Source organism: Lissotriton vulgaris, chromosome 8, assembly GCF_964263255.1.
Source record: "Lissotriton vulgaris chromosome 8, aLisVul1.2, whole genome shotgun sequence".
In the NCBI taxonomy this organism is placed as follows: Eukaryota; Metazoa; Chordata; class Amphibia; order Caudata; family Salamandridae; genus Lissotriton; species Lissotriton vulgaris.
Genome location: NC_141696.1, coordinates 554,560,992 through 554,588,578, shown reverse-complemented (window position 1 = coordinate 554,588,578; position 27,587 = coordinate 554,560,992). Strand labels below are relative to the sequence as shown.

The window sequence follows — 27,587 nt, the reverse complement described above, 5'->3', positions numbered from 1 at the left end:
AGCGCCTGCCAGATAGTTTTGGGAGTTATTGAATTTATCTTTTTTTAGGTTCTTTAAAATTTTATTGGTGTATTGAAAGCTTGGCTAATTCTCTGTGGCATAAAACGTATGGGCTCCTGTTCTGATCTTCCTCCCTTTTCTTAGATATCCCTCTAGGAACCTCGACACATGGTGCAACCTGCTAACACTACTTTTTCCATGTCGATTTTTCAAGATGTGTTTGTTACACCACTGTATAAATATGTACATCCTTGATTCTGGCAACATATGTAAAGCCTTTTTGATAGAAAATACCAATAAAGAGATTTGAAAAAGTGTGATTGTTCCAGCAGCATTAGCTTTGTTTTTACAGACATTCAAACAATAGTTAACCTCTTTTGAAAAACCGCTTCTAACTCTTTTACCTCAAAGATGTAGACATTTTCTGTGAAGTTTACAACTTGAACCTAGTGACACGCTGCCTGTGGTACGGTAGTGAGTGGGAAAAGGTGGGAGGATATCAAAGATTTTCTAACACACACGAATAAACAAAACACATTTGCTTGCTTTGCAAAGTAAACTTTAAAGTCGTTTCAAATAGCCCAACGGCATGGAGATTACACATGAGGCTCATTGACTTCTGAAGCTTGCTGGGAACAAAGTGGGTTCAAACAACCTAGAACACATTTTTTGCTTTATGTGATGCATAGTATCTAAAACACGCATAATAAACGCGTTCTTATGGCCCTATTTGGTACATCTCCTCTTTTAGTAGCAGTTACATTTCTCACACCCCTAATCCTTTCACAATGGGCACTCCCAGTCGAAAAATGTTTTTAACACATTTGACCTCAAAGAACAGGTGCTAGTTACCTCACTCTTTCAATACCCATACCACGTTTGCAATCTACCAGATGTGCTCTTATTACAAGTCTTGCTCATTGCAATGGGGAATAACACGTGGATGTATGTGCTTTCCATACCTTTGTACGCACGCCATTGTATTCGCTGGACCCTTTCACCCAATATTTATCCGCATGTCCTGAGGAAAACTCTGACAGGTTAGGAAAATCCAACCCTCCTATGCAAGGGTACTGCAGTTTTATGAGGCACCTGCAATCGAAGCCGTACTCAACTAAATCAACTACTGGATTGAGGAAATTGTAAGAATAAACACAGACAAAAGTGATGATTTAGGTTGGTATGGAAAATAATTCACCTTGAAAGTTTTTCCAACTTTGAGGACTATTTGGAACCTGGTGGAACGGTACAAGTGTCCAGAAGGGGTTATCAGACATTTTTGCATTTCCTCTGCATTGGGATATTGCTGATAATACCACTGGACAGCGGGGCAGTGATGTACCATATTTTATGGTCCCAAAGGCGGTTGGCAAACACACTGGTGAGGATGAGGAATATATTGGCAGTAAACACTTTACCACCATTTAACACTTATTAAATAAATATACTGCTATTGTATTCAATGTCGCTGCGATTTGGACCTGCATTTTAATCACAAACCTGATATGATGTTCTGACTTAACTACATGACATGTGGTTTTTACCAGAAAATTCTGCGGTTTCTCAGCAACTATTTTTCTGAGAGAAGTGCTTCCTGGTTTATTCTATTTTATGCACATTTTAAAGCTTGAGTCATTAAGTGCAATGTGATGTGAATCAATGAAGACAGTGTTTGTATTTTATTTTGTCAAACGTCTATGGCCTGTGGCCGAAATAAAGTATTCATAAAGATAGATAAACATAGCAGTAATGGCTCATGGAAATCGATATAGAACTGCAACCCTAGGCCATTACTTCCATATTTACCAGCCAGTTTGTGCACCCTGTGTAGCTGAGTTAACATCCTTGCTGTGTAAAAGCATCCACTCTAATGAGTAAACACAATTTTTAAAGATAGATATAATGAGTGAAGTGACTGTTTCTACATTCCTCCATCTTTGTGGGAAGATTATGATGTCTTGCTTTGTAGTTAGTTATGCTCATTATTTCAATGGCATAGGAGTCTATTGCTTGCCTCCTGTTTCTCATTATGTTATCCTACTCTTTTTTTCTTAGCTTTCTATTGTTCTGCAATTCAATGAATTAGTTGTAATGTATAATGTTTTGATGTTTAATACATCATTTATTTTTTTGGTGTGATTTAGTTGAACTATGCAAAAAAAATCATTAAAAACTTAAAGCAGTTAAGCCCTTAATTGTTTACTAGAAATACTGGTCAGGAAATGTCAAGGCCTGACACCTGGTTACATGTGCAGGGTTATATATGTAATGCTTTGTCTTGCTGACATGGGGGCTTATTTACAAGTCCATTGCGCCACCGGTGTGTTACTTTCATTGACGCACCGGCAGCACAATGGGCTTCACCATATTGACAAGGCCATGTTAAGTCACCCTGCTTGACTTTTCATGGCCTTGTAAATATGTTTCCCTTTCACGCATAAGTCTGCATGAAAGGGCCATTCCATGGGTATTTCTGTGGGTGTTCCCAGAACTTGAGGCATTCTCAGAGTTACATTTTGTTAACATGGGAATGCGTCAGAATCCTATGCCTCCCCAGGGGAGGCGTAAGGAGGCGCAACAAGAAGAAATACTTTTATTTCTCCTAGTTTTTTCTCTCTTTCTATGCATGCTGCATTTTGAAGCACACATAGAAAGAGGAACATGCCATCAATGATTGTTTTTGTGCAGGAAGATGTCCCTTCCTGCACAAAAACAATCATCCCCTCCGTGCAGGCACCTTGCAAAATGATGCAAAGGGTGTCTGCGCTGGCGCATGGTTACTGTTTGTGCGCTGGTGCAGCGGGAAGGACAGGAATGCGCCATATCGTGTAGATACAGCGCATTCCTGCCCTTTTATTTTGACACGCGGCAGCGCAGCAGGAAGGCTTCCTGCACTGCTGTGAGTCAAAATATTGTAAATGAGGCCCTCAGTTTTTTGGAAGAGTGGAACAGACTTTTGTATTAGCCCCGTTAACAAGTTACTGCATTTTGGTGTCAGGAAAATGTAAACTGAACTTTGTACTCAGGCATTTTAATTGTGGGAAAAAAACACCTTATACCTAATTGATATCTCAGAAAAATAATTGTGAATTTATTGTAAGATTTGAGAAACGTAAGCAAGACTTGTCAACAGGTGTCAATGTCTACAAACTAAAGGTTAGGTGTTAGGTTAAGTGTTTGTATTTAAATAGTGCCTTCTACCCAGAGGTCTCGTAGCGCTGTATTCATACTGCTGTGGAACCCTTCCTGGCTATCCTGTGAGATGTCCACTCCTGGGCACCCCCAAGGTGAGTCCAGGCATCCAAGCACTGCTGGGGCCATTGTGGAGATTAAGCAAGCTATTGCCCAGACTCAGAGTGGGACCCATGTTTGGAATAGGCACTGAGGCGAGAACTCTCAGGAACGGGGAGATTGAGTCCAAGAGCCGCCGAGGCAGGAATTGAACCCTGGTCCTGGGCAAGACCTCTGCATCAGGGTCTGCCGCTCTAACCATTGAGCCACGCTTCTCCCCATTAGGTTTACTAACGTTTTGTGTGGGTGGCTCAGTGGTGCAGCAAGGCGCAAAACTTTGAGTCTATTTACTATGCATTATAATGCCATATGTGCTGTGCAGAATTGTATTGTGCTGCTTGAATACTAGTAAATCTATCCTAGGTTATGCTAGAAGTACCTTTAACCAGAATTACTTCCTTGCTCCCTAGTATGGTAAATATGGTAAATCTCACTCTATTGGTAGTAAGTACAATTAGGCAATGGGCTTTGTGGGTGGGTGACTCATCTGAACATGACTACCTTATAGGGTACGTTTGAGCTGAGAGATAAAATGTCATTTATCGAAAAAGAGGAAGCATAAATAGATTGTCCTATGCTTGGGCAAATTATCTAGAAAGGGAAGTCGGAGCTTCTGTACCTTAAAAACCTCTTTATGTCAAGTTCTAAAAAAGTTGAACTGTTGAAAGAATTTGACTTTGTGTATAAGTGATATACAAAGTGTCAAAAAAGAGCAAGATGTAGAGCTAATGAGATCAAACGTAAAATCAACTAAAACAAAAGTGAGCTTCAATACTTCTGTTACTTACCTTCTGGTCAATGTATTTGTTTTCCTCAATCCCAGATCTTTTGGAGTGGTCGCAAGAGGAGGAGGAGGCAGACGGAAGCCTGCGTAGTAAGCAACTGGTGTCCTGTTGCTGACGGTCGATAAATTGTTTCATAAAACTTTCCCTTGAATAAGAAAAGAAAGTTAGAAACGAGTTATTCAGGGAAACATGCCCATCTTTCATAGTGGATAGGGTGGCTGTTTTACCCCGCGATTGAGAGGGAGTCCACAACTGGCTGCTAAAGGAGCAATGTTGGGATTAAACATTGAAACAATTTTAGGGATGCTTAACGATGACTACAGTAAAATGATGTGATCATATTGCATCAGGCTCTCGTTATGAGTTGCAAGGATTTAAGGTGTGAAGATTCTGGGTCTGGAGATACTGATTCCAGCTGGTATCTGCACACCTAATTCCAGACCTAATGAGGTGAAGTCCTGAAACAGGGAATTATAAGCTGGATCAGCATGAGATTTTTAAATCGGGCCACCTGCCTAAACATTTTCTACCTGCCTTGAGTGGGTTGAAACTGACCATAGATTCATCTCTGGTTTTTCTACAAAAATAAGGCGTGGTATTTTCCCACTCAATAATTTTGGGTGGGGGAACACCAGGCCACTCAGAGTTGGCTAGGGATGTACTCCTTGGGAATACCGTTTCAGTCTCCTTGTAATGAGAACTTGAATATTACTCATATCAGGTGGCACTGTAATTACCAGATGCAGTATTTCCACATCATTCTTAGATTATAAGCCTATGCATATGGAAAAACAGATCCGGCAGTCAAGCATTCTTCTACATCACTCCTAAAACGTGGAACGACCCGGTACAACACTTTAGAGTCTCCACTTCACTTCTTGAATTCTACATGAAGCAGAAGACCTGGCTTTTCGAGTAGTTGCACTAAGCCCTAGGCTTGGGTAGGCTCACACCTGCTCAGCACCAGGAAACCCTCCCAGGTGATAGTATTAGTAAGCTCTACAAGTTTACATAACAAAGCATACCATTATTATTAACACTTTTGCTTATTGGCATTTCAAAGATTGCAACAATGCAGTACAATATTAACACTGAATCAGTTTACTGGGTTTACAATTATTATTCCACACTGTGCAAGAAGGAGCAAACAAACACCCACAATGGATGGGGTTCTGGTCGCTCTTTCAGGAGCACTAGATACCATAAGATAATAATAATACACATTCAAAACATAAACTATAACCATGCCTGTGCATGTCTAAGGCTTATCGCAGAATGTAAGAACAACATCAAATGCAGAGAAGCAGGAGTGGGTCTAAGGGAGCCTGAGAAGGGCAATCCACTCTGCCTATGGCAGCTCCGGGACATGCACACCATCAATCCTGCCAAGGTTCGACTCAATTTTGAATGTGCGAGCAATATCAAGTGCAGAGAAATAGAAAAGGGGCGGTGAAGGGGACCAGGGAAAGGAAATCCACTCTCCGTACAGCAACTCCAGGACCAGCACATCACCAATCCTGAGGGGGGTTGGCTCAATTTTCCTGCTAGGACTCTACTCTACAGTCTATCCCTCCTCAGAGTCTACTATAGTCCCATCCCCAGGGGATTCCCACAACCATTTCCCTCCAGAGCAGTTCAATAGGTCTCTGACGAACAGCCCTTGCTGCCTCCCTCTGAAGTTTCCTTTCCTCAGCCCATGCTTTGGATGTGACATAAGACACCAATGTTTCTACATTAGGTCCAGGGCTTCTCCGAAGGGAATTAAGACATTTGTCTGGAAGCAGTTCCCCAGAGTCATAAACCCCGCCACCATCCAGGAGTCCATTTGCCTTGTACAAGAAAGTTAATGGGTCGCCATGAGGGAGGACCCGCAAAGGGAGATTCAGGGCATAAGGAGACACCGTACCAGTACATCACAGCCTACGTTGCCAGCAGCTCAGGGCAGTAGACAAAAAGATACCCGTGTCTGGGAATCTGGAGCGCCGGGCGCAACAGCTTTGCAAGCAGGAGTCCCTGATTGGGCTCACTGACCAAGTTCCGATAAGCCCACCCCATCAAGCCATTTTATGATCCGCTGAAGCTGAGCTGCAAGAAAGTACAACTCAAAGTCTGGTGCTCCCATGCCAAACATACATACCACAACATAACATAACAATATAACAACTTAACATGACAGCATTTTGAGTTTTCCTCTTGGGAATTAAGCACGAATGCAGAATCCAGGTTTTTCATAATGATTTCCGTATGTGTTGCCTTTTGTTGAGCACTTTTCCACCATTCACTGATCAGCAGGGATTTCTGGTGAAATACGAATAGTGAAAAGTACACAATGCGTGGATTTTCCAACGTAATTCCAATCAGGGAAGAAACACCCTTTCCTACCGAAATCTGAGTTACAACAGGACTCAAAATGAGCACACAAGGGCCACATTGAGTTATCCACTCTAGTACATACCCTACACGTAAAGTAAATAGCATACCTCTCTGTGATGATATAGAACATTAATAATCAATCACATGTTGAAAGCTATATAATTTCTTGATCTTCCATATTTCCTTCATATACCTGATATGCCAAAGTTGGTTTGTTAGTTTAAATAAAATATTTATTTATAAGTTAAATGAAATATTTAAGAAGTTAAAAAAAATATATATAATAATTCCCTTTTGTTTTCCCGCTTTTAAAAATATTCTGCAGGAGTTTTCATTAAACGCACATATCCCTCAACGTAAAAAAAATATACCTGAAGGCTGTTCTAATCAGAAGTAAGCATGGACATCCATCAGCTTTTAGAACATTGCAAAAGTTCAAAGAACACCTGCCCAAGCCACAGTACACCAATTTTCAGGTACTCAGGCAATTTTGTACCTAGCGTGATGCCTCTTATAATTTTTTCCATTTACCGCAGATGCTCATTTATTTCCCATTTCTCTCAACAGAATGCTCCATGGTACAACGCCAATGTGCGTGCTCATGTCACACAGCTTTAAAACGAAATCTGAAGTGATAAGGTTTCCTGTCTGAAAGGTTTCATCTTCTCGGGGTTCTGTTTTTTAGCTCCCTGGTCCTGGCAGGAGACCACATCGCTGTCTGATGTTTGACACAGTAGGCGCCATCTTTTTTATTGCTTTTATGCTGCACTGAAAATTCAGCCTTGGCTTTGCAACTCAGCATCAATAAGGCAAATTATGGAAAAATTGAACGAAGCCAAAAATCTGTTCTTTTAACTTAAAATTACATATCTTAACAGTGGGAAAATAAAGCTCTTTGAAAAATGGTACAATCATATTTCTGAAAGTGTTGCTAAATGTGTCTATTATTTTAATATAGCCTCTAATCACTGGGCACTGTTGTTAAGCAAAATCAAAATTATTTCTCTCTCTCTCTCTGACTCCCTTTATGTACCAGGGTCCGCAAATCGCAATTTTGCCATATCTGTTCTGAACAAAAAGAATGGGATACATGATTTGTGCATAGGAAAAAAGTACTTTACAAAATCAGTGCATGGACAATTACTTCTGACGAGGGCAAATGTACTATTTTTCAGGTAATGTAGTGCAGTTACCAGAGTTTATCAACTGTAAGAGGGATGGGGAAGGGCAGCAACATATTTACTGAGAAATATTGAGCTTCTGTTCGATTACCAATTGCTGGCACTCTTTCTGACTGCCTAGCACCACATACACACACACCTTTGCACCATAGTGCAGAGAGTCTAACATAGGTTTGTTCTGGAAGTGTACCCTTCCAGTACAACATACAATGTTTTGACTTACTTTTAAACTTTTCCCACTTGTTGTGTGTGCTCTGCAGTACACAACACATGCAAAGTTACAAAAAATTAGGAAGTTTTCTCCTTCTTTGCGCACTGACTCAAAGAGGCGCTATATTTTGGCAAAAAGCCAAGTCTAAAGTGTTGGCATATAGGGTTTTGGGTCCAAAACCATGGGTGTTTGCACTAGACACCCCTGTGCCCTTATGGGACCCCCTTGACGCAAACTATTGCAAAGCAGAGCAAAGCTCCACTTTAAATTGCTTGTAGCCCACATTCCAGTGTTGGAAAGTGAATAACACATCAACATTTTGTGCCAGGTAGCCTTAGGCAGTACTCTTAATGCTTCAGGAGGTAAACTATTTTTATTCAGATAGTTGTCACAGTCTGTAGTGTAGTTCCTATTTTCCCGATATCCCAGTCACCCGCAAGGGTAGGCTGGAAACGCCGGAGCTGGATTTTCTCGGCAGGAGAAAATACAGCGTCTTTCTCAGCGCGTCAAAGAGGAGGGGCAGCGTCCGTGGGTTTCTCGCATCGGCTGGGCTCTCTGCAAGGGGACAGCTGTTCTGCTCCAGTATTCACCACCGTGTGGTTGCTTAAGGCAACGTTGGTATATTTATACCTGAAAGGTGCCGAGTTTGACGTAAGTTTTTGGACATAAGACGTCAATAAAGATGTCACTAAGAACTGGTCGTTCTTACAGTGCTCGCAAGAGTTCTATTACTAATCAAAACAAAGCAAGCGGGGCTTTCCCAGGTTGCTGGGGGTTTGGTGTGTCGAAAGAACTCGGTGTGCTCTCTAGGAATCGAAGGAAGTAGCTTCTGCTGTGTCATGGACTGCAGAGGCGAGTTACTGAAATATGGCTCTGATTATTATGCCATTATAGGGATATTTATTGATTATAGCTGTATAGGGGCATAAGGTCACAATATTGATTTGATTGGGTTCCTAGATAAAACACATCAAGTCGTTCTTAAGAAGTACTGCTCCATTTAGTAAAGGTACCATTGATGCAATAAAAAAGACCTCACCCTTCATTTTATTTCAACAGGACAAACCTGCCAGAATATAAAAAGGGAATACAGTACGTTGGTTACTGTAAAATCTGAATTTTGGTCCGGTAAATACCAAAATCCACAAGTTACTCCTTAAAAATTCGTAATATGCGATAATCATTGCATTCAATAATTTCCGAACACCTCTGTGTAGATTTTTATCTGAGGCAATGATTAATATGCCTATGACTCAAGCCGTAATCAGGCCATTTGTTTATACTGCTTACAGAAGAGACATCGTCTTGGTACCCACATGAGGAAATATCTTGTACTAATGAGTTGCATTGCTAGCTTTGTGACACAGAGTCTTTTGGAGATATGTGCCCATGAAAAGGTGAGATGTCATGTTTACATCATTGCATGAATGGCAAAAAGTCAGACCGTGGTTTGCTGGTGGGTCTAGTAGTTGCAACAATACAACTGGTGCAGCATAAAGTTGCCCACTCTTTACACGTCACACATTATGACATAAAATGTCCATAGATACATGACATGAACGTGCACTTAAATTATGTTTCTTACTTGAATCAATGATTGATGAAAATATTTCACTTGACATTACTATTAAAGACTGCATTTATTGTAGAATTCGAGAATCTGTTCGCAAGTGTATATTTAAACTTACAAATTAAGATGGTATAATGAAGTCTTGAAATAAAACCATCCTCATTTAATAGATAATGTACTTCCTATGAATGTGAAATTTGACTTTCATAAACAGGTGCTATCACGTATGATTAATATATAATGACTTGAAACTGTGATTAAACCCATCCTCATTTATGTAGAATGTGATCTTACTTGAAATGACACAGTTTATATAATGTGTGCACTGATGTTACACATATAGGCACTTAAATGTAGTTCTTAGTCATACTTACACTTGATTTATTTTAAAGATTTACTGCATGTCCCACATAGTATGAATTCAAAACAGTGTACTAGAAACTTATATTAATTTGTGTTTAAATGTGCACATGCATATAAAATGTGCACTAATAAAATAATATTGTAATTTGTCCTAACAGTTGAGACCTGTACTTCACCATGCTGCATTTAATAAAATACTGTTTTCCATTTTCTGCTAACATTACTTTTCTTGCAGGTATTCTCATGCATTGTTAGTTTAGGATAGTCTAGAGATAGTTAGTATATGCGAGAGATAGGAGAAAGATCCTGAGAAGAAGACCTTGATGAAGGTACATCGAAAAACAGAGCGTCAACTGAAAGACCTATGTAGCAAATGTTACAATCCATAGGTGTCTGAGAAAGAAATGTCATTCTCATGTCCAGTGTGGAATAATCTATCAGTGTTGCAGTCTGCTACCTGGGAACTTGCCAAGGGCAAGGGACCCCTAATGGTGTGATTAAGGGAGTGTTACCTATGGATTTTGTACGTTATAATGTGGTGTGTACCCTGGATTTCTTCACATTCTTCCTGAATGTTGCCAGACTGCCTTGTGGAACCCTTCTGCAGACTCTATGCAGATCTATCTGGTTAATTCCTTGCAGACGCTTTCCCTGATTCCATACTACCTCAATGGACTTAATGAGGTTCAGACCTCAATGCTTTCCTTTTGATTCTTTCCTAAGTGTGGCTTATTCTAACACTTATTCCATACCCATAGAAAACTCTTGGGCAAGCTTCTGAAATGCTAACTCTTTTGTGCTTGATTTCCTTTGGTTTTGTCCAAATTTCCTCCATAGAAATTCCCTGATTTGTGAGTTACTTTACTGCCAAACCATCTTCTGGACTTTGGAGATTTAGATCACTAATGTATAGGTGAGAGAGTCTTAGACTATTTTCTGAGCATCAGATATTGATGTCACTTTTCTTTACTGCAATCATAGAACTGCTTGTTTGTTTAATATTAGTCCACCTCAATTTCTTCAGGAAGTTGGAACTTACAGTTGTTATTCTGTACCTTTACAGCATGGTTTTAAGAGTAATGTATTTGAACGTGATTGCTCATTTGTAATACACCTTTTTGAATTTGGCTATCGATTCCTGGTCCGCATTTTGCAAATGGATTGCTCTGTTAATTGAAATTTTGATTGACTACAAAGACTTACTCCATTCACCTCTCATTTGGGTTTAAAAGGTCCATCGATAGCCAATGGTAATCAAGGAGGCTCTGAAAACGCTGTATCAAATCTGGTAGCACATCTGATGGTGTATCGACTGATATGAGGGAATTAGGGTGTACTATCTAGAATTTGCCCAAGTCCAGCCCAAACCACCAAAAGCCCACAGTTTGGTCGAAGGATCGATGAAGATCGAGTGGTTTGGAAACAAATTGTAGCAGTGGAGGAGTGTAAGTATTAATAGGGCTGCGCATTGCAGTTGCATATACTTAAATTGCAGTGTTTTGATGTGGCTGTATGATGTTAATTCGGAGATAGTTTAAGTTGATGTGTGAATGTGGAGCTTAATGCAGAGAAGTTGAAGTAGTTATCGGGTCAGTCGTGGCCTAAGATCCCAGGATAAAAGACAAAGTCCAGTTACAATGTAGAAGACACTTAGTGTAGGTGTCTGCTGTATTGTGATGCTTGTCAAGTGATGTTGTGGACAACATGTGTGAGACAGGGACCTTACTTTTTGTGATTGTGAAATGTGGTTAGTCTCAGTGCACAGGGAGAAATTGTATCAATCTAAATGACATCCCGCTGGTCCATGTTTCACTAGAAGAGAATGTTAGAATAGGGTTGGGAAGTGTTGTTCCTAATAGCCTCTTGTGTGTATGAATAATCTTTAATTTCTTTAGAGGAGCAGAGTTAGTTGTTGAAGTCACTTTGCGTAAACTGCTTTGAGAACGCGCTGGAGGGAAATTGTAAAGGAAGGTGAGCTGCTGCAAGGAGCGAGATTGACATCACAGTGTGCCGCACTGGTATAGGTCTGTTGGTGTTGAGCGCACTGGGATTGGTTGACTACTTCAAAGACAGCTGTGCTGACATTGGTTGTGATTGTCCGGACAAGAGAATTCTTGGTGAAAATTAATTTCCTGGTTCTAACGAAAAGTAATTTGTGAATATTGCAAATCATTACAAAGCCTAATGAAGGGAGATGTGACCGTGCCTGTTAGAAAAGGAGAAGAGGCACCACTTGAAGGTATGCCAGGTCATACTATGGCAATAGATGTGAGTCTTCACACATGTGTCTGTATCGCACAATGACATAAGCTCACTAAGAAAGATGGTCCTTTGACATTTCCTCATTATGGGACATTTAAATTGAGAATTATTGAGCATTTAAGGAGGATGCTATATGAAATAAAGCTGTCTCCTAGACCTACACAATATAAAGCACTTGATGAATATACAAGCCATCCTAGGCAGAGAGAGATTTCATGGAAGGGTCAAGAAAGCCATATGCACTTGTGCGATTGATAGATGGAATGCAGAACAGAAATGTATGTATAGGCATTTATATAGCGCACTACTTACCCGGAGGGTCCCAAGGCGCTTCGACCGCTGCGAAACCCTTCCTGGCTTCCCTGAGAGATGGTCCCTTAATGGGTATCTCCAGGGTGAGACCAGGCATCCCCGGCAGTCTGGTGGGGCTGTTAGTGAAGATGAGGCAAGCTAATGCCCAGAGTTGCCGAGTGTGATCGCTGATCAGAGTGGGCACCGAGGCGAGAGAATTACCGAGTCCGCTGACCCTGGTCCAGAAACCTGCCGCGCCGGGAATCGAACCCTGGTCCCGGGCCGTCCTCTGCTCTCGGGTCTGCTGCCTCTAACCAGTGAGCCACACTACTTCACTGGAAATCCTGGAGAACAGACATAATTGAGGGAACTAGACTATATTCTGGGTTGACATGTGAGAAAAAAGGCAAAGGCAAATGTAAGGCAAAGACAAAGAATAAAGAGACAGGTGACACAGAGAATACAGCTGAGGATAGGGACAGCTACTCAAATGAGATGTTTATAATTGAATTATTGTTAAATTGTCTGCTTCCATAAAATGATACTCAGACTGGTCTAGCAAGCAATGTACGTACGAGTGAGACCTTTGATGTGCCTTTGACACCAGTAAAAAAGAATCCCAATCAAAGGTAGAGAATTCAGCAATGACACCCCCTTCGACGTCACATGCTCTGAATGCCCCAGATGAATTAACTGTTTCTCTCACAAGTGGTCCTGTTGTTCCTTTGTACAAGCCGGGTGTAGCAGGAAATACCACCCATAGTTTGGCTTTTCCTACAGGCATGAATAATGCCGCTAGTAATCCAGTGAGCTCCACAATGAGACCCATTCCTCGGACTCCTAGGTACCAGACACAAGGGAATATTCCAGGTGCTGCGAGTGCCGACCCTGCTTTAAATCAAACAGGGGTCAGCTTGAGCAGGAGGTTTCCTCTGAGACCGTTCACCTCTTTCTTGTCCAACACATATTCATCACCGACGATGAATTACATTACCCCTTGAGCAGCGATGCCTAAAGGAACACCAACGTCTGACATGTCCCTTCTGAATTCACCGCCTGCTTTGAGTAGTGGTACGTGTAGTGGAGAGATAATCCTTAATACCCCAGCAGAACAATCAGGTCTTATTGCCTGAGAACTTGATGATCGGTTCAGAAGTATAGAGACCCTGACAAGTAGTGGAAATCCTGGAACGGGTGATACAATTGCACAAGTCCCAGAGAGAGAAACTGAAGTAGAATTAGAAGAAATGATCATTCGGACTCTTGAATTAACACAACTAAATGTGTATCATTACTATGAACTATTTTTCCTGTGCAAAGATTTTACAAAGCGTGTAGGACAGAACCATGACAGATTGTCTGAATTGGCTCAGAGACATGGACTGATATACAGAAATCCAAAACCTTACAAAGAAGTTACAGGTTAAGCTTTTGTGACAGAGATCTCGCAAACATGCATCTATCTGGAATGAAAGTACAGGTTAAGGAATTAATTGCTTACATTTGAAAGTGCAGTAAATTAGATGAATGGGAGGGTACATGGTCGAAAAAAAAGGAACCAAAGCAAACCAGGTTACAGATGCCTTCAACTGGAATAGAGGAGGAAGATGATAGAGATTTCTGGTGGAGGGGATGTCAATATACCACAGAGTAGGTCAGTTCTTGCATCCTTCACAAATGATTTTTTTAAATTGAGAGAGAATCCAGTGGAATGGTACAGACAGGTGAATCGATTTGTGAAAATATCAAAAGTTTTATGGAAAGATGTAGATACTTTATTTGAAATTGTGGTTCCAAGTTATCAATGGGTTGAATGCAAAATTGCTGTGAATTGGCCTGAAATGGAGGAGATGAGACATCCTCAATCACATGCTCCATCAGCACTGGTAATGAAAAATTGCAATCAGGTGATTACATTTTTTTAAATCGAAAATCTCTTCTAAAAAAGATTAACTGGGTCTATATTGACAGGACAACCCAAGAAACTAAAGAGTCAATATCTGCTTACTATAAGAGATTGTTGTAGGCATTTAAACAGTTCAGTGAAATCAAAACTATTGAGGAAAAGGATATGGGACATTTTGTTTACAGATTTGTGTATGGGTTGAAGCCTGAGGTTAGTTCAATGGTTCAGCAGCATTTGATTTGTTGGCAGTGTAAGTCCATTGATAAAATATTGAGATACGCAAAGTATTGCACCAATGAATCAGAGATGAAACACAAGAAATTGAAGGAATACTTGATGATAGCACAAATGAAGGCAACTCAGTGAGGTGTGAATCAGTTGTTTGTTGAGAAGGCAGGTCCCATGCAGGGATTTTATTATCAGGGAGTTCCCATGATGTATGGTGTCCTGATTGATCTGAGAACAGGTGTTGATGTGCTGAGTTTGATGAAAACTAACACCTGCCACGTCTGCGGCAGGTTGGGGCATTGGAAACGCAAATTTCGGTTTAATGTTGGTAACATGGTTAATGGAAATCAGATTCATATTAGTGGATTTGTGCAGTCACTGGGAAATATTATGGTTTATATGCAGCAGTACAGAGACATAAAAATCAGAACCCTAATCACAATGTGCCACAAGCTCAGGTAATGCAAGTCCCACAAGCCCCATTGCCACAATAAAATGCGAGTGTCACAAATGTCCAGAGCTACAATGTGAATCAGGTCCCCAATGTACACACTAATTCCTTTGTGTAACAGGGTATGTCCTAACAGTACTCCATGATCCACGCAGATGATTTCAGCTCAAACTTGTTGAAATGACGGAGCCTGAGAAGGGAGGAGCATTGCATGCTTGGCACAACCTTAAAGGTAGACCAGAGTGGTCCATATGTGGAGGTAAATGGGAATACTGTCTAATTCATCATTGACACAGATGCTACCAGCTCTATTGTAAGAACAGAACTGGTTCCTAATCTACCCCCTCGGGACAAAGAATCCAAGTTGTAGGAGTTGCCAATAAACAAATGACTAACCCAGTTTCAGAAGTGGTCCCTGTCAAACTAGGGTCCTTAGAGGATCATCACTGATTTGGGGTGCGTGATTCTCATCCTGTGAATTTGCTTGAGCAAGATATTTTGTCAGCGGAAGAGCGTCGCTCCAGTGCCAGAAAGCAACAAAAGAAAGGAAAAAATGAAATGATAATAACAGAATGTTACTATCATTTAATTTTGTTCTCCTGCTGCAGCAGTGGGTGAGGGGTGGGGTGGAGCTGCAGGGGAGGAGTGGTAGAAAACTCCTGTAAACAATGACTGTTTGGTCGGCACTCTCAGGCCACGCAAAACAGTCATGCGCAATTTCCCCCCCTTCACGAAAGGCTGCATTACAGCCTGCATGGAGAACCTGCCTTTCCCTACAGCCCCTGGCTGAATGCCTTGTCAAGGTGCTCAGACTAATCACAATGCTGCATTGCAGCATTGTGATTAGCGAAGGGGTAGGAGCCTGGCTGCCTGCTTCCTGTTCTGACCTGGAGTCTGACACAGGCGAGCAGGAGAGAAGACGCGGGCAAGGAAAGTGCTATTCTTTTTTATTTTTTTTAATGCAGCCCGCGCCCCGGGCACCCACTCCCCCATCCGCGAGACATGCCGGCCATATTTGTTTTGTGCAGGCTGAATTGTTCCTGCACCCCACAAAGAATTGAGTTCCAGACCCATGATAAGGACATTGACTCTAAACTTCTGAGACAGAGATCAGAAATTGGAATGTAACCCATGATGACAAAAGACGATTTGCCCCTAGAATTGAGAGACACAGGGTTACTAGAGAGCCTTGACCTGCTGATTCTGAACATTCCAGTAGCGACACCAGTTGTGATGCGACGGAGCTGTTTGCTGCCGGTAACCACACTGAGGCCTGTGTTGCTTTTACCACAAGGGGCTGGCCCAGTGATCAGAGCTGAGCGACCACCATTCCGTGTCACGGGAGTGAACCCTGAACCAACCACTGCTACCTGCGCCCCTAAGGTGGGTGACGTGGATGAGAGGAAGACCTCAGTGTTGCTTTTGGGGATGGAGCTAGCTGACTGAAGCTGTGGGTCCGGTGGTGGTGTGGAAAATGCTGTGGACTGCCCGGGGAAACGGGCCGCACCATCTGCTTAGAAAGTACAAGAGGTGGGTGACGTGGATGAGAGGAAGACCTCAGTGTTGCTTTTGGGGATGGAGCTAGCTGACTGAAGCTGTGGGTCCGGTTGGGGTGTGGAAAATGCTGTGGCCTGCCCGGGGAAACGGGCCGCACCATCTGCTTAGAAAGTACAACCCGCAGGACTGTTGTCAGGTGACAAGATGCATACAGCCAGGTTCTGAAACTGGGATGGTGCAGTGAGCTAAAAAACAGTGTTGGATCTAGCCCTGATCTCTTGACTGGGTGAGAGCTTTCTGCTTAATTCAGAGACTCTGTCCCTCACCACCCCTTGTTGTAAATATTTTTGTCCACCCTAAGCGTGGAAGGGTATTCTCAGATGTGAGACCCTTGCTCATTGCACCATCAGGATTCAAGCAAACCGGGCCGAAGACGGCTGTAATGCCAGAAACCGGTCCCCGGGAGCTTGTTTCCTTCCCAGTGTAAGAATTGGCTTTTGTAGTTTGGTTTGCCCTGTTCCCATCATGCACTGGGACAGGAACAGACTCATTTGCATACAGCCAGGTTCTGAAACTGGGATGGTGCAGTGAGCTAAAAAACGGTGTTGGATCTAGCCCTGATCTCTTGACTGGGTGAGAGCTTTCTGCTTAATTCAGAGACTCTGTCCCTCACCACCCCTTGTTGTAAATATTTTTGTCCACCCTAAGCGTGGAAGGGTATTCTCAGATGTGAGACCCTTGCTCATTGCACCATCAGGATTCAAGCAAACCGGGCCGAAGACGGCTGTAATGCCAGAAACCGGTCCCCGGGAGCTTGTTTCCTTCCCAGTGTAAGAATTGGCTTTTGTAGTTTGGTTTGCCCTGTTCCCATCATGCACTGGGACAGGAACAGACTAATTTGCATACAGCCAGGTTCTGAAACTGGTATGGTGCAGTGAGCTAAAAAACGGTGTTGGATCTAGCCCTGATCTCTTGACTGGGTGAGAGCTTTCTGCTTAATTCAGAGACTCTGTCCCTCCCCACCCCTTGTTGTAAATATTTTTGTCCACCCTAAGCGTGGAAGGGTATTCTCAGATGTGAGACCCTTGCTCATTGCACCATCAGGATTCAAGCAAACCGGGCCGAAGACGGCTGTAATGCCAGAAACCGGTCCCCGGGAGCTTGTTTCCTTCCCAGTGTAAGAATTGGCTTTTGTAGTTTGGTTTGCCCTGTTCCCATCATGCACTGGGACAGGAACAGACTAATTTGCATACAGCCAGGTTCTGAAACTGGGATGGTGCAGTGAGCTAAAAAACGGTGTTGGATCTAGCCCTGATCTCTTGACTGGGTGAGAGCTTTCTGCTTAATTCAGAGACTCTGTCCCTCACCACCCCTTGTTGTAAATAAGATGGGAGATGGTGGCGCACCCTGCAGTTATTCCAGCTCCCAGGGGTGGAGCGTGGGCACCTGACACTGCTGGAGCCTTGGGAGCAACGGATGCAGTGCAGAGAGGCCGGCAGTGGGCCTACGCAATGGCCCCTGGAAACGGTATACAACTGTTACAACGAAGTTTTTACAACGCACTACCATTACAACGCAGGCATTACCACGCATACCATTACAACGCATTGCGCTGGGGGGCGCTCTAGGATAGGGAATAAGTATAATTTTATATCCAACACCTTCCCTAGTGTCCACGGGGACTGGAGTTAGAATATAAAATTATACTTACCACTATCCAGCACCTCTAAGCGCTATGCGTTGTAACGGTATTCGTTGTAAATACCGCGTTGTAATGGTATGCGTGGTAAAAGTATGCGTTGTAACGTCATACATCCCCTGGAAACCGTCTGAAGCCTTAATGCACCAGTCTGGCACTCTGTCCTGCAGCTGGGTACCAGCGGGGCACATTTTGGGATATGACGATTAGTGTAGCAGGGGAGCATCAGTAGCTTTCCTCCTCATGTGACCCTGATTGAGATCCCTTGGCCCCATAAGTGTAGGCCCATTGCGGTGGTCTACTTCGGGGGACACCTGATTCAAGCTCCTGTGTGGGTGCTGCCCTTGCTGCCACCCGCTGTGCTGTAAGAGGTCGGGCTGAGGAGCTCAGAGGAATTTGGTTAGGACTGACCACTATAAGTGAGACCCCTGTGCTGGCTGGCCTGACCGTGCTCCCATGGTGTCCCCCAGGGGTGTGGCGGGCCCTTGCTGGATCAGTGTGTCCAGCCTTCTTCACTTTGCCCTCTGTACTCTCTACCTGAGCAGAGTCAGTACACCTTTAGGTGGCCTGACTAGTGGCCTCTGCTGGTGGGATATCGACCCTCAAACCGCCTGCCTCCGGGGAGGAAGAGATTCCTGGGGCTATTGCTGTGAAAGTAGGTGCTTGAGGTCCCCCTGCCAATATCTAGCTGGTAGTAGGCGCTTTATCTCTGAGGATACTGGGGCCCTGTCGCCACATCTGGGGTACAATACCACCCATTGACGATTATTGACTGAGTGGGGTCTGCTTGTGCCACCCCGGTTTCCATCTTTTAGGGGTGAGGATGGACACCAGAAGTGGTGAAGATTATAAGCTAGCCCTGTTGCTTGGGACATCCTCCTGGACCACTCTGTGAAGAGGATACCTCACGATCGGTAAGACCGATGTTAAGCAGCTCAAGATCTCCTTTGACCAGTGAATAAAATACGCGCACTACGGAGCCGGAGCCTAAAGGTGATCAATCAGGTCAGCCACCAGTGGTATGCCCATTACATGAATCAGTCACTCGTTTCATGTTCATGGACCTGAAGCACAACCCGATGGCTATTGACACCGAAATCGATCTGTTAATGGTCAGATTTGACCACCTGGAGGACAAGGAAGACAAGCACAATGAACATATAGACTGTTAGAATTGGGGGTCTCTAGTTGGCACAGGTAGGTACTTGTGACAAATAGGGATCCTCTCCTCTAGTCAGGATAAGGGGATTACACTCCTAAAATAACCCCTGCTCACCCCCTTGGTAGCTTGGCACGAGCAGCAAGGCTTTATTTCAGAGGCGTTGTAAGTTAAGCATTTGTGACCACATACAGTAACCCAGTGACAACACTACAAATGGACACCACACAAGGTTTTATATCAAAAATAAGTATATTTTATATAGAGTTACCACAAGACCAATAAACGACAAAAAGAATCCACAGTACTATTAGATTTCAAGAGTCTTGTAAAAAGGCTTAAATCAAGGTTCTGTGCAAGTCAGTAGCCCGGACGGGCTACAGCACTGTTGAAATAACACAGAGTCTAGCAAATCCAGCGGACCGCGTCGGTACGGGCCCACTCATACGTCGACAGACACAGTCACAGTACATTTTACTTGAGGCAGCCGGCATTGATGTGCGAGCCGGTTCCGGTTTTCATCGCGGTGCAGAAAGGAAGCGTTGTCCCTTGATGCGGTGCATACAGCGGTCCGTTGACAGAGTCGGTGGATCCAAGATGCGAGTCGGGCGGTGCGTCGCGAAGCGTGCGAGGTGGTGCCCAACTCCGGTGCGGTCACAGAACTCGGAGTCAGCAGCAGGAACCTCTTCAGTCAGATCAGTATGAGTCAGTGTAGCGAGGCGTTGCACGTCGCGGTGTCCACCAGTCGCTTTGCAGGCTACGGCTCGGTGATGGCGTCAGGACGGAGTCGGTGACACAGAGTTTGAGTTGTTCGAGGCGGACGTTGCTTGATGCGGTGCCTACAGGACACCGGGCCAGTCGTGAGAGTCGGTCACAGCTCCCTGCCTCTGTAGCCACTGAAACAGCATTTCCAGCAGCAATTCATAAAGGCTGGTGAAGTCCACTGGTCCTGGAACTTCGGTCAGGCGGCAAGCTCTCTTTCAAGCCCTTGGAGATCTTTTGCACAAGTTGAAAGAAAAGTCCACAAAGTTCTTTCTCCTCTCTTTGGCAGTCAGGCAACCACCGCAGGCCAATCCCCCAAGCAGCACTTCAGCTTGGGAATAGTCTCACCTCAGTTTCTTTAGGTTCCTTCTCCTCAGCAGAGGTTTTGTCTTGTAAGTCCAGCAGTGATCTAATTTCATGGGATCAGGGTCCCAATATTTATACCCCAAAATCATTTGTTCTCTGAGGGGAGAGGGGCCTGTGCCCAGTCCAAACCAGTTCTGAAGCACTCTGTTTACCAGACTTCTACTTTTCTTTCACAGCGCTGGGCAGGCACATCAGACGCCCTACAGGAGGTGGAGCCAGCATTGTGGAAGGCAAGTACAGCCCTGGAACACTTTGTTGACAGTCTTCCTTCTCTTCTTTCACTGTGCAGGGCAGAAACATCAGACGCACCACAGGGGGTGGAGCCAACACTGTGGGGGCGGGCATAGTCCTATTCAGGTCCCAGGTACAACTCCTCCCTCCCATCTAGATGCAGATCTCTCTATTCACCACTGGGATGACTCATTCTGTCTCCTGAAATCCCTCAGTCCTGTCACTCAAACTCCAGACAAGGAATACACAAACTAGCAAATGCAGGCATGAAAGGTTTAGGCAAGCAAATACCTACTTTCAAAAAGTGGTATTTGCAAACACAGAATGTTAAAACCCACTTTACTAAAAGATGCATTTTATCATTCAGTCCAGGCATACTAAACTCAAATTTCTACCATGTTCTCCGAGTCAGTTAGGATTATAAAATGTAATAATTCTAACAGCACATTCTGGCCTATGGAGAACAGGTAGCCTTGCAATAGTGAAAAAGGAAAATGGCTGTAATTCACTATTAGGCCGTGCCACACACATCCAGGCTTATCCTACCTTATACTTACAATGCACCGTGTCCTTAGGCCTACCATAGGGGTGTCTGATATGAAGAAAAGGGAAGGTTTAGGGACTGGCAAGAGGGTGCACTTCCCCAGTCAGCATGACAGTATCAGACTACATGCAAGATCCACAATGGCAGACCTTACACACATTTTACAAGGCTGCTTCTGTGGATGGCACAACTAGTGCTGCAAGCCCACTAGCAGCATTTGGATTTACACGCCCTGGGCACACTCAGTGCACTGTACTAGGGACTGACAAGTAAACCAAATAGTCAATCATGGAATCACTAATTAATACATTCATTTTACAATAGGAAGAGCATATGCACTTTAGCACTGATCAGCAGTGGTAAAGTGGCCAGAGACATAAAAAATCAGAAAACAGGTCAGACAAAATATAGGAAGAAGGCAAAAAGCTCAGGGATGACCCTGCAAAAAGGGCCAAGTCCAACATAGACCATATGGAAGGCCGAACCTCTGAGGTGGAGGATGGTCAACAGTCACCTAGTAAAAAACTGTTGCAAATCAAAAAAGTCCTGGGAGTGATGCGCAATAAGAATGAAGATTTGGAGGCACGGTCTAGATGGAATAATATAGGTATCTTAGAGGTACCAGAGTTGACAGCAATGGTACAAATGAAGGTGTACGCTGAGGCCATGCTATTAGAGCTGCTTGGAAATGCTCTCTCCACTGAAATTATTTTCAAACGCACCCACCATTCCTTTTGCCAGAGGCCATCGCGCCGTCGGACCTGCTATACCGATCATTGTGCGTCTTCTCAATTATCGGGACATGACACTGTTCTGCATCTCACCAGAGAGGAGCAAACCTTACAGTACCAGGACAATAAAATGTCCATATTTCCAGACTTCACCATCACCCTGGAGACTGCCTGAAGGGACTTTCTGCTGATCAAACGCTACCTGCTGCAAACAGATGGAAAATATGTGCTCATATAACCCACTAAACTTTGAATATTCATTGCCAGGAGACCCACTATTTCACTGGCCCAAAGGAGGCAGAAATATTTCTCAAGACCATCCCGAAAACTGTGATGAGTCTATCCCTGGGGAGAGACAACTCTGGGTCTGGTCAGCTTAGTGATAATGACTGTTTTCAACAAGCTCTGATTCCCTACTCAGATGATGCCGAGATGAAGGGTCATGCTTGCTGAGATGCTCCAGTGATGACATACAACTTGGTCCAGACTGGCTGCCCACCATGGGGGGCCCTGCCCCCTACATGGGCTGTCCCTGGCCACCTGACTGCCCTGCGTTTGGGAGCGTGTCGGACCTCTTGTTTGCCCACATGGAATGAGTTCCTGGTTCATTGCTAGGTTTACTAGTTTGAAGATGCTAAGAGTGTGGAATAGACACATTTGGCCGATTTGGGTGCCCAAAGTGGGAGGTGGGTGGTATTTCTGGGTAATATTGTGGGTCGCAGTTGTTTGGTAGTGTGAAGTTTTCCCCTTTCTTTGCTCCTCTGGGCACTCAGCTCTTTATAGTGATCCATTGGAGTGGGCACTCCTGCCATGTACATTAGGTGTTCGTCTTGCTTCTCCTCTCCTGTAGGAGACCACATAAGTGCTTAATGTGGAATGTGTGTGGCCCCAATAATAGACTTAAGGCACAACATGCGCTGGCTTACTTGCAATGTCACCAGATTGGTATAGGTTGCCTGCATGAGCTGCACCTCACTGAGCATACACTGTCATGCCTGCGAGCGTGATGGGTGCATGAAAAACATGTGTCCTACTATTTGAGTTATGCACAAGGTGTGGAGATACTGCTTCAAAAGGGTCCACACTGGCGCACACACCAGGTCATTTGTGACGCCTTGGGCCACTATGTGCTGCTGGTGGTTTTACTATAGGGTACTCCATTGCAACTACTACTGATTTATGGTCCAAACAATGACGATCCCTGTCTCTTTGCTGAGGTCCGGAGCCTGGGTGGGACTCTGGGCACAGGGATGGTTCTTTGAAGTTGAGATTTCAACGTGTTGCTCACATCCGGGCGCTGTGGCTCAGCTGCAGCTTCTCATGGCTGACAATCACCTCACGGATCTCTGGCTTGTTCGGCATATAGGAGACGCCAAAGGAGCATGTATTGCATTGACAAATTCTACTTAGTCAAGCATTGATTATTGGCTGGCGACGTTCGACTTGGACCACAAGGTAGAACATTTGTCCAGGACCTTGTCCGACCATGAACCGATGCTCCTGGAGTTGTGCTTGCCTGGTTTCGAGAAAAAGTTAGGAATGCTATATTGGACAACTTACCTCTTCACCCTATGGGAAGTCGTCAATGTTATTCTCTGAGCAGTCTGTATCGCCAGGCAATCAGGAAACTTCAAGCACTTTGTGGTGAACTGGGAAGTCTTGAGGCAGATATTCAGGCACTGGAGCTCTAGTACTTTGAACAATGTTCGCCAGCAGTACTGGTGACTATTCGGGGCAAGCTCACGGAGTACGAAGAAGTAGCTCAAAGTGGGAGTTACTATCTGGGGAAAGAAGCACGCACCCGCAGATTTGGTGAGGGGTTAAGGCAGGCAAGACCCTAGGCAACCTATTGTGCAGGCCCTGGGCCAGTGATTATATTTCTGAACTTCACAATTGCAAGAACTGTAGTCATGTTGGCGAAGTAGCCATACAGGGTGCGATTACCAATTTCTTCACTTCCCTTTATGCAAATACACAAACTGGGGTTTCTCCTGAACTCAGTGCCTGCTTGAATTTGGTGCAGTTACTCGGGCTCGAGATCGGCCACAGGTAATACTTGGATGAACCATTTATGACAGAGGAATTTATACAGATTAATAATGCACTACCTGGGGACAAGGCCCTGGGCTTAGACAGCCTAACTGTAGCCTTCTACTGGGAATATGCCCAGATTCTCGCACTCCAGCTCCTCGCTATGTATGAGGACTCTCTCCTCATTGGTGTCCTTCCCACTTCCTTACATGAAGCTTTGATTGACAATACTTAAGCCCGACAAGAACCCTCAAAAATGCGAGTCTTATTGCCTCCGGTCAATGATCATCCTGAACAAGATACTTGCCAAGCTAAGGGCCTTCAGACTATTACCTCCCCTGCCACTCATTGTGAGGCCAGACCAGGCCGAATTTGTACCTGGGTGATCCAACGAGCATAATCTGCATAATCTGCGTCCAAATTTGGCACTTGTGCATACCATTAACCCTGCATCAGAGCGGCTGCAGTCTTTTTAGATGCCACAAAGGCATTTGAATCCATGGAGTGGCCTTTTTTAATCACGCAATTGCCTCGCTTGGGCCTAAGCTCCAAATTCATCTGCCTGATATGACTTTTGTGTACATGCCCAGTTGCTTTTCTGCACATCAGCGAGACAGTGATGTCACTGCAACCTTTGACTGGAGGCACCCACCAGGACTGCCTGCTATTGCCAATTTTATTTGCCATAGCTATAGATCCGCTTGCTGCAAGACTGCAGCAATACCACCGCCATAGAGGGCTCACATTCACACAGGGTAGAATTCTTGTGTTCAAGTACATGGATGATGTCACTTTATATGGCAGGAATCAGTGTGATAATCTGGATCCATTAATAGGAGAATATAATAAATTTGGGACCTATCGGGCATTAACATTTGACCAAGTCTCTCTTGTTCCCTCTCACTGAAGCTACTGAGTAGTTCACCTCGGAGTACTCGCTCCAAGGCCCTAGAGAGTCAGTCAGATATCTGGGGGTATGGATCTGTAAAAATCTGAACGATCTTTGGAAGGACAACTATGGCTGCCTCATGATGGGGCTAGATGAGAGGGTGGCAGCTTGGCGCAAGCTACTGCTATCTTTGACAGTCAGGCTCACCATCACAAAGATGGTCCTGCTGCCCAAGTTTTATACCTGTTTATAAACTTGCCACTTCTACTGAATCGATCCAGCCTAGTGACACTTGTCTGGGCAAGCAAACAACTGCATATAACTTGGGAGGTGCTGACTCATCTATTTGAGCAGGGTGGGTTGGAGGCGCCGGACATGGACTTCTATTACTATTGGAATTGTCTCTACCCCATGTAGTTCATAATGCACACGGCACAAGAGCAAGACCATGCTTCACCCTGCTCTCTCTTGATGGCACTTTACCTGACGCCTAGGTGGGCGAGTGTGGTTACAGTTGCTTGCACAGTGTGGGTCTGGAGTGAGCTCTGCCGACGGGCCCGCCTTGACATTCTGTATGCTCCATCAGTGCCTGTTATTGGACATCCATCTTTGCCCCTTACTTGGGATGCAGGTGTGCGGTCTAGGCTGCTGGGCCTGCTACTGACTACTATGGGAACTCTTTATCCAGAGGGCACTTTTATTACCCTGCAACAGGCCCTTCAGGGTCCTGTAATTACAATTCTGGATATTTTTACCTACTATCAATTGCACGCTGCAATCAGAACATGCATGATTCCTTCCTGCCCCCCCCCCCCACATTTTAAGTATTCGAAACAGCAATTTTATCATACCCACTAATGAAGATTAGTAACCAGGCATTATGCTGAAATGCAGGCAACATTGCGTGTGTGCAGTCACCGCGCTAGACAAGACTGGGAAACAGATCTTGATATTACTTTTACTGACGAACAGTGGAGGTATTGCTGTGCTCAGTCTAAGGCTCTTTTCCCAATTACAGATTACGCTTGGTACATTTTAAATTCATACATCGCATTTACCGTACCCCGGCACAACTGCACAAAATGTGCTTGCTTGCGGATGCGAGCTGTGTGCGGTGCTCAGCGCCTATGACAGATTTCCTTCACCTTGCGCAGCACTGTTCTGGCATACAGAGTTTCTGTTTGCTGACCTTCAACACAATTGAGAGCATTGTTGTGTGTGTGATTGAGCGCTTGCCAAGAGTTGCATTATTGGGTTATGTCAAGGATGTCCCGCCTGAGGCACGTAGGTTAATGGCGAAGCTGCTATTATTGGTGAAAAGACAACTTGCAATGCATTTGGGCTCAAGACCGACCACACAAAGGGAGGCAGGTCTGCGTTCTGCAGCTTACAGTCAGGAATAGTTGTCATCATATTGGGAACTGAGGCTGGCTAGAGCAGCCCTAATGATATATGGACCCCTTTTGCAAATTATTTGAGAACACACTCTGAGATAGGAGACTACGTATCCACTGGCATTGAGGGACCTGGGGGTGTAATCTTGACCCACTGAACCCAGGTTGGTGCGAGGATGTGGCATGGTGGTAATGAAGATCCCCTTTTGTCACCTTCTCCTAACTTCCTTTGATTGACGCACTTCCTACAGCTAGCTGAGTGCCCCTCCCCACCTTACCCTCAATTCTGACAGGTGAGATACATTCAGTTCGAACTGCCTTATTATACTCTTTGTAAATAAAAGAACATTTACCTGATCTCTGAATGTATGATCCCCATGCCTGTCTTTGTATTGTTTAAAAAACTAAATAAACAAATAAAAATAAAAAAATACATTCATTTGAGAGACACAGCATTACCTGGAGCCTGGGACTTTCAAGTAAATACATCAGACTTATCAAAGGTATTCAACCAGTCCGCATTACTATGAAGTCAAATGCTGAGTACCCGAGAATCCCACTATACGATTTGAACCCTGAACCCATTGCTGCGATTACTCCTGGGGATGACTCCATGTTAGAGCAAGGCATTCTGAAAGAGATTATGGGGAGACCATGTAACTCATCCATTATGGGTTTGCAGAAACCCAATGGCAAGTACAGAATCATTCAAGATTTGAGGTAGGTAAACTTAATCGTTGTTCCTTGTTGTCCTGTGGTACCAAATTCAGCTGTTATTTTGTTTCAGATTCCATGTGAGGCCAAGTGGTTCTCTGTCATCGATTTTTGACAAGCATTCTTTGCTATACCGTTGCATGAGAATAGTCAGTTTCTTTTCACTTTCTGTTTCGGCAGCCATGTGTTGGCATGGTGCCAAGTCCCACAAGTGTATACAGAGAGCCCCTCAATCTTTAATCAGACACTCAAAAAGAATCTAGAGTCCTTAGTGATGCTGTATCACTCAGTCCTAGTCCAGTACAATGACGACCTATTGGTGGCATCAAATACGCAGGGGGCTTGCAAATGTGACACAATTGTATTGCTGAACCACTTAGGTGAGAAGGGACGTAAAGTGTCCCCGACCAAATTACAGTTCTGCAGGAAAGAAATCCTGTATCTAGGATATCATGTTGAGAAAGGAGCAAGGATGGTGTCACAAGAGAGAAGTTCAGCGACTCTGAGAATGGAAAGGGGCGACCACTCGGTCCCCCCGAACGTATGGTTGGGTGCCCCGATCCCCCCGGGAAACCATTTTGGGCGGGGGCGTGGCTCGGCTGGTATGCCCAAAGTGGCGTAGCCGGGGCGCGCCCTTTCCCGCCCAGGAGGGGTTGTC

At 44.3% G+C, this 27,587-nt stretch overlaps 1 protein-coding gene across 1 annotated transcript in view; it reads right to left on the bottom strand.

Moving 5' to 3' along the window:
- The window catches only part of NALCN (sodium leak channel, non-selective), a 2,672,759-nt gene that overhangs the window by 514,935 nt on the left and 2,130,237 nt on the right, over positions 1–27,587 (bottom strand). The window contains exon 16 of the mRNA XM_086934370.1: positions 4,080–4,221. Coding sequence (XP_086790496.1) covers positions 4,080–4,221 — 142 coding nt within the window. The remainder of the gene's footprint in view (positions 1–4,079; positions 4,222–27,587) is intronic.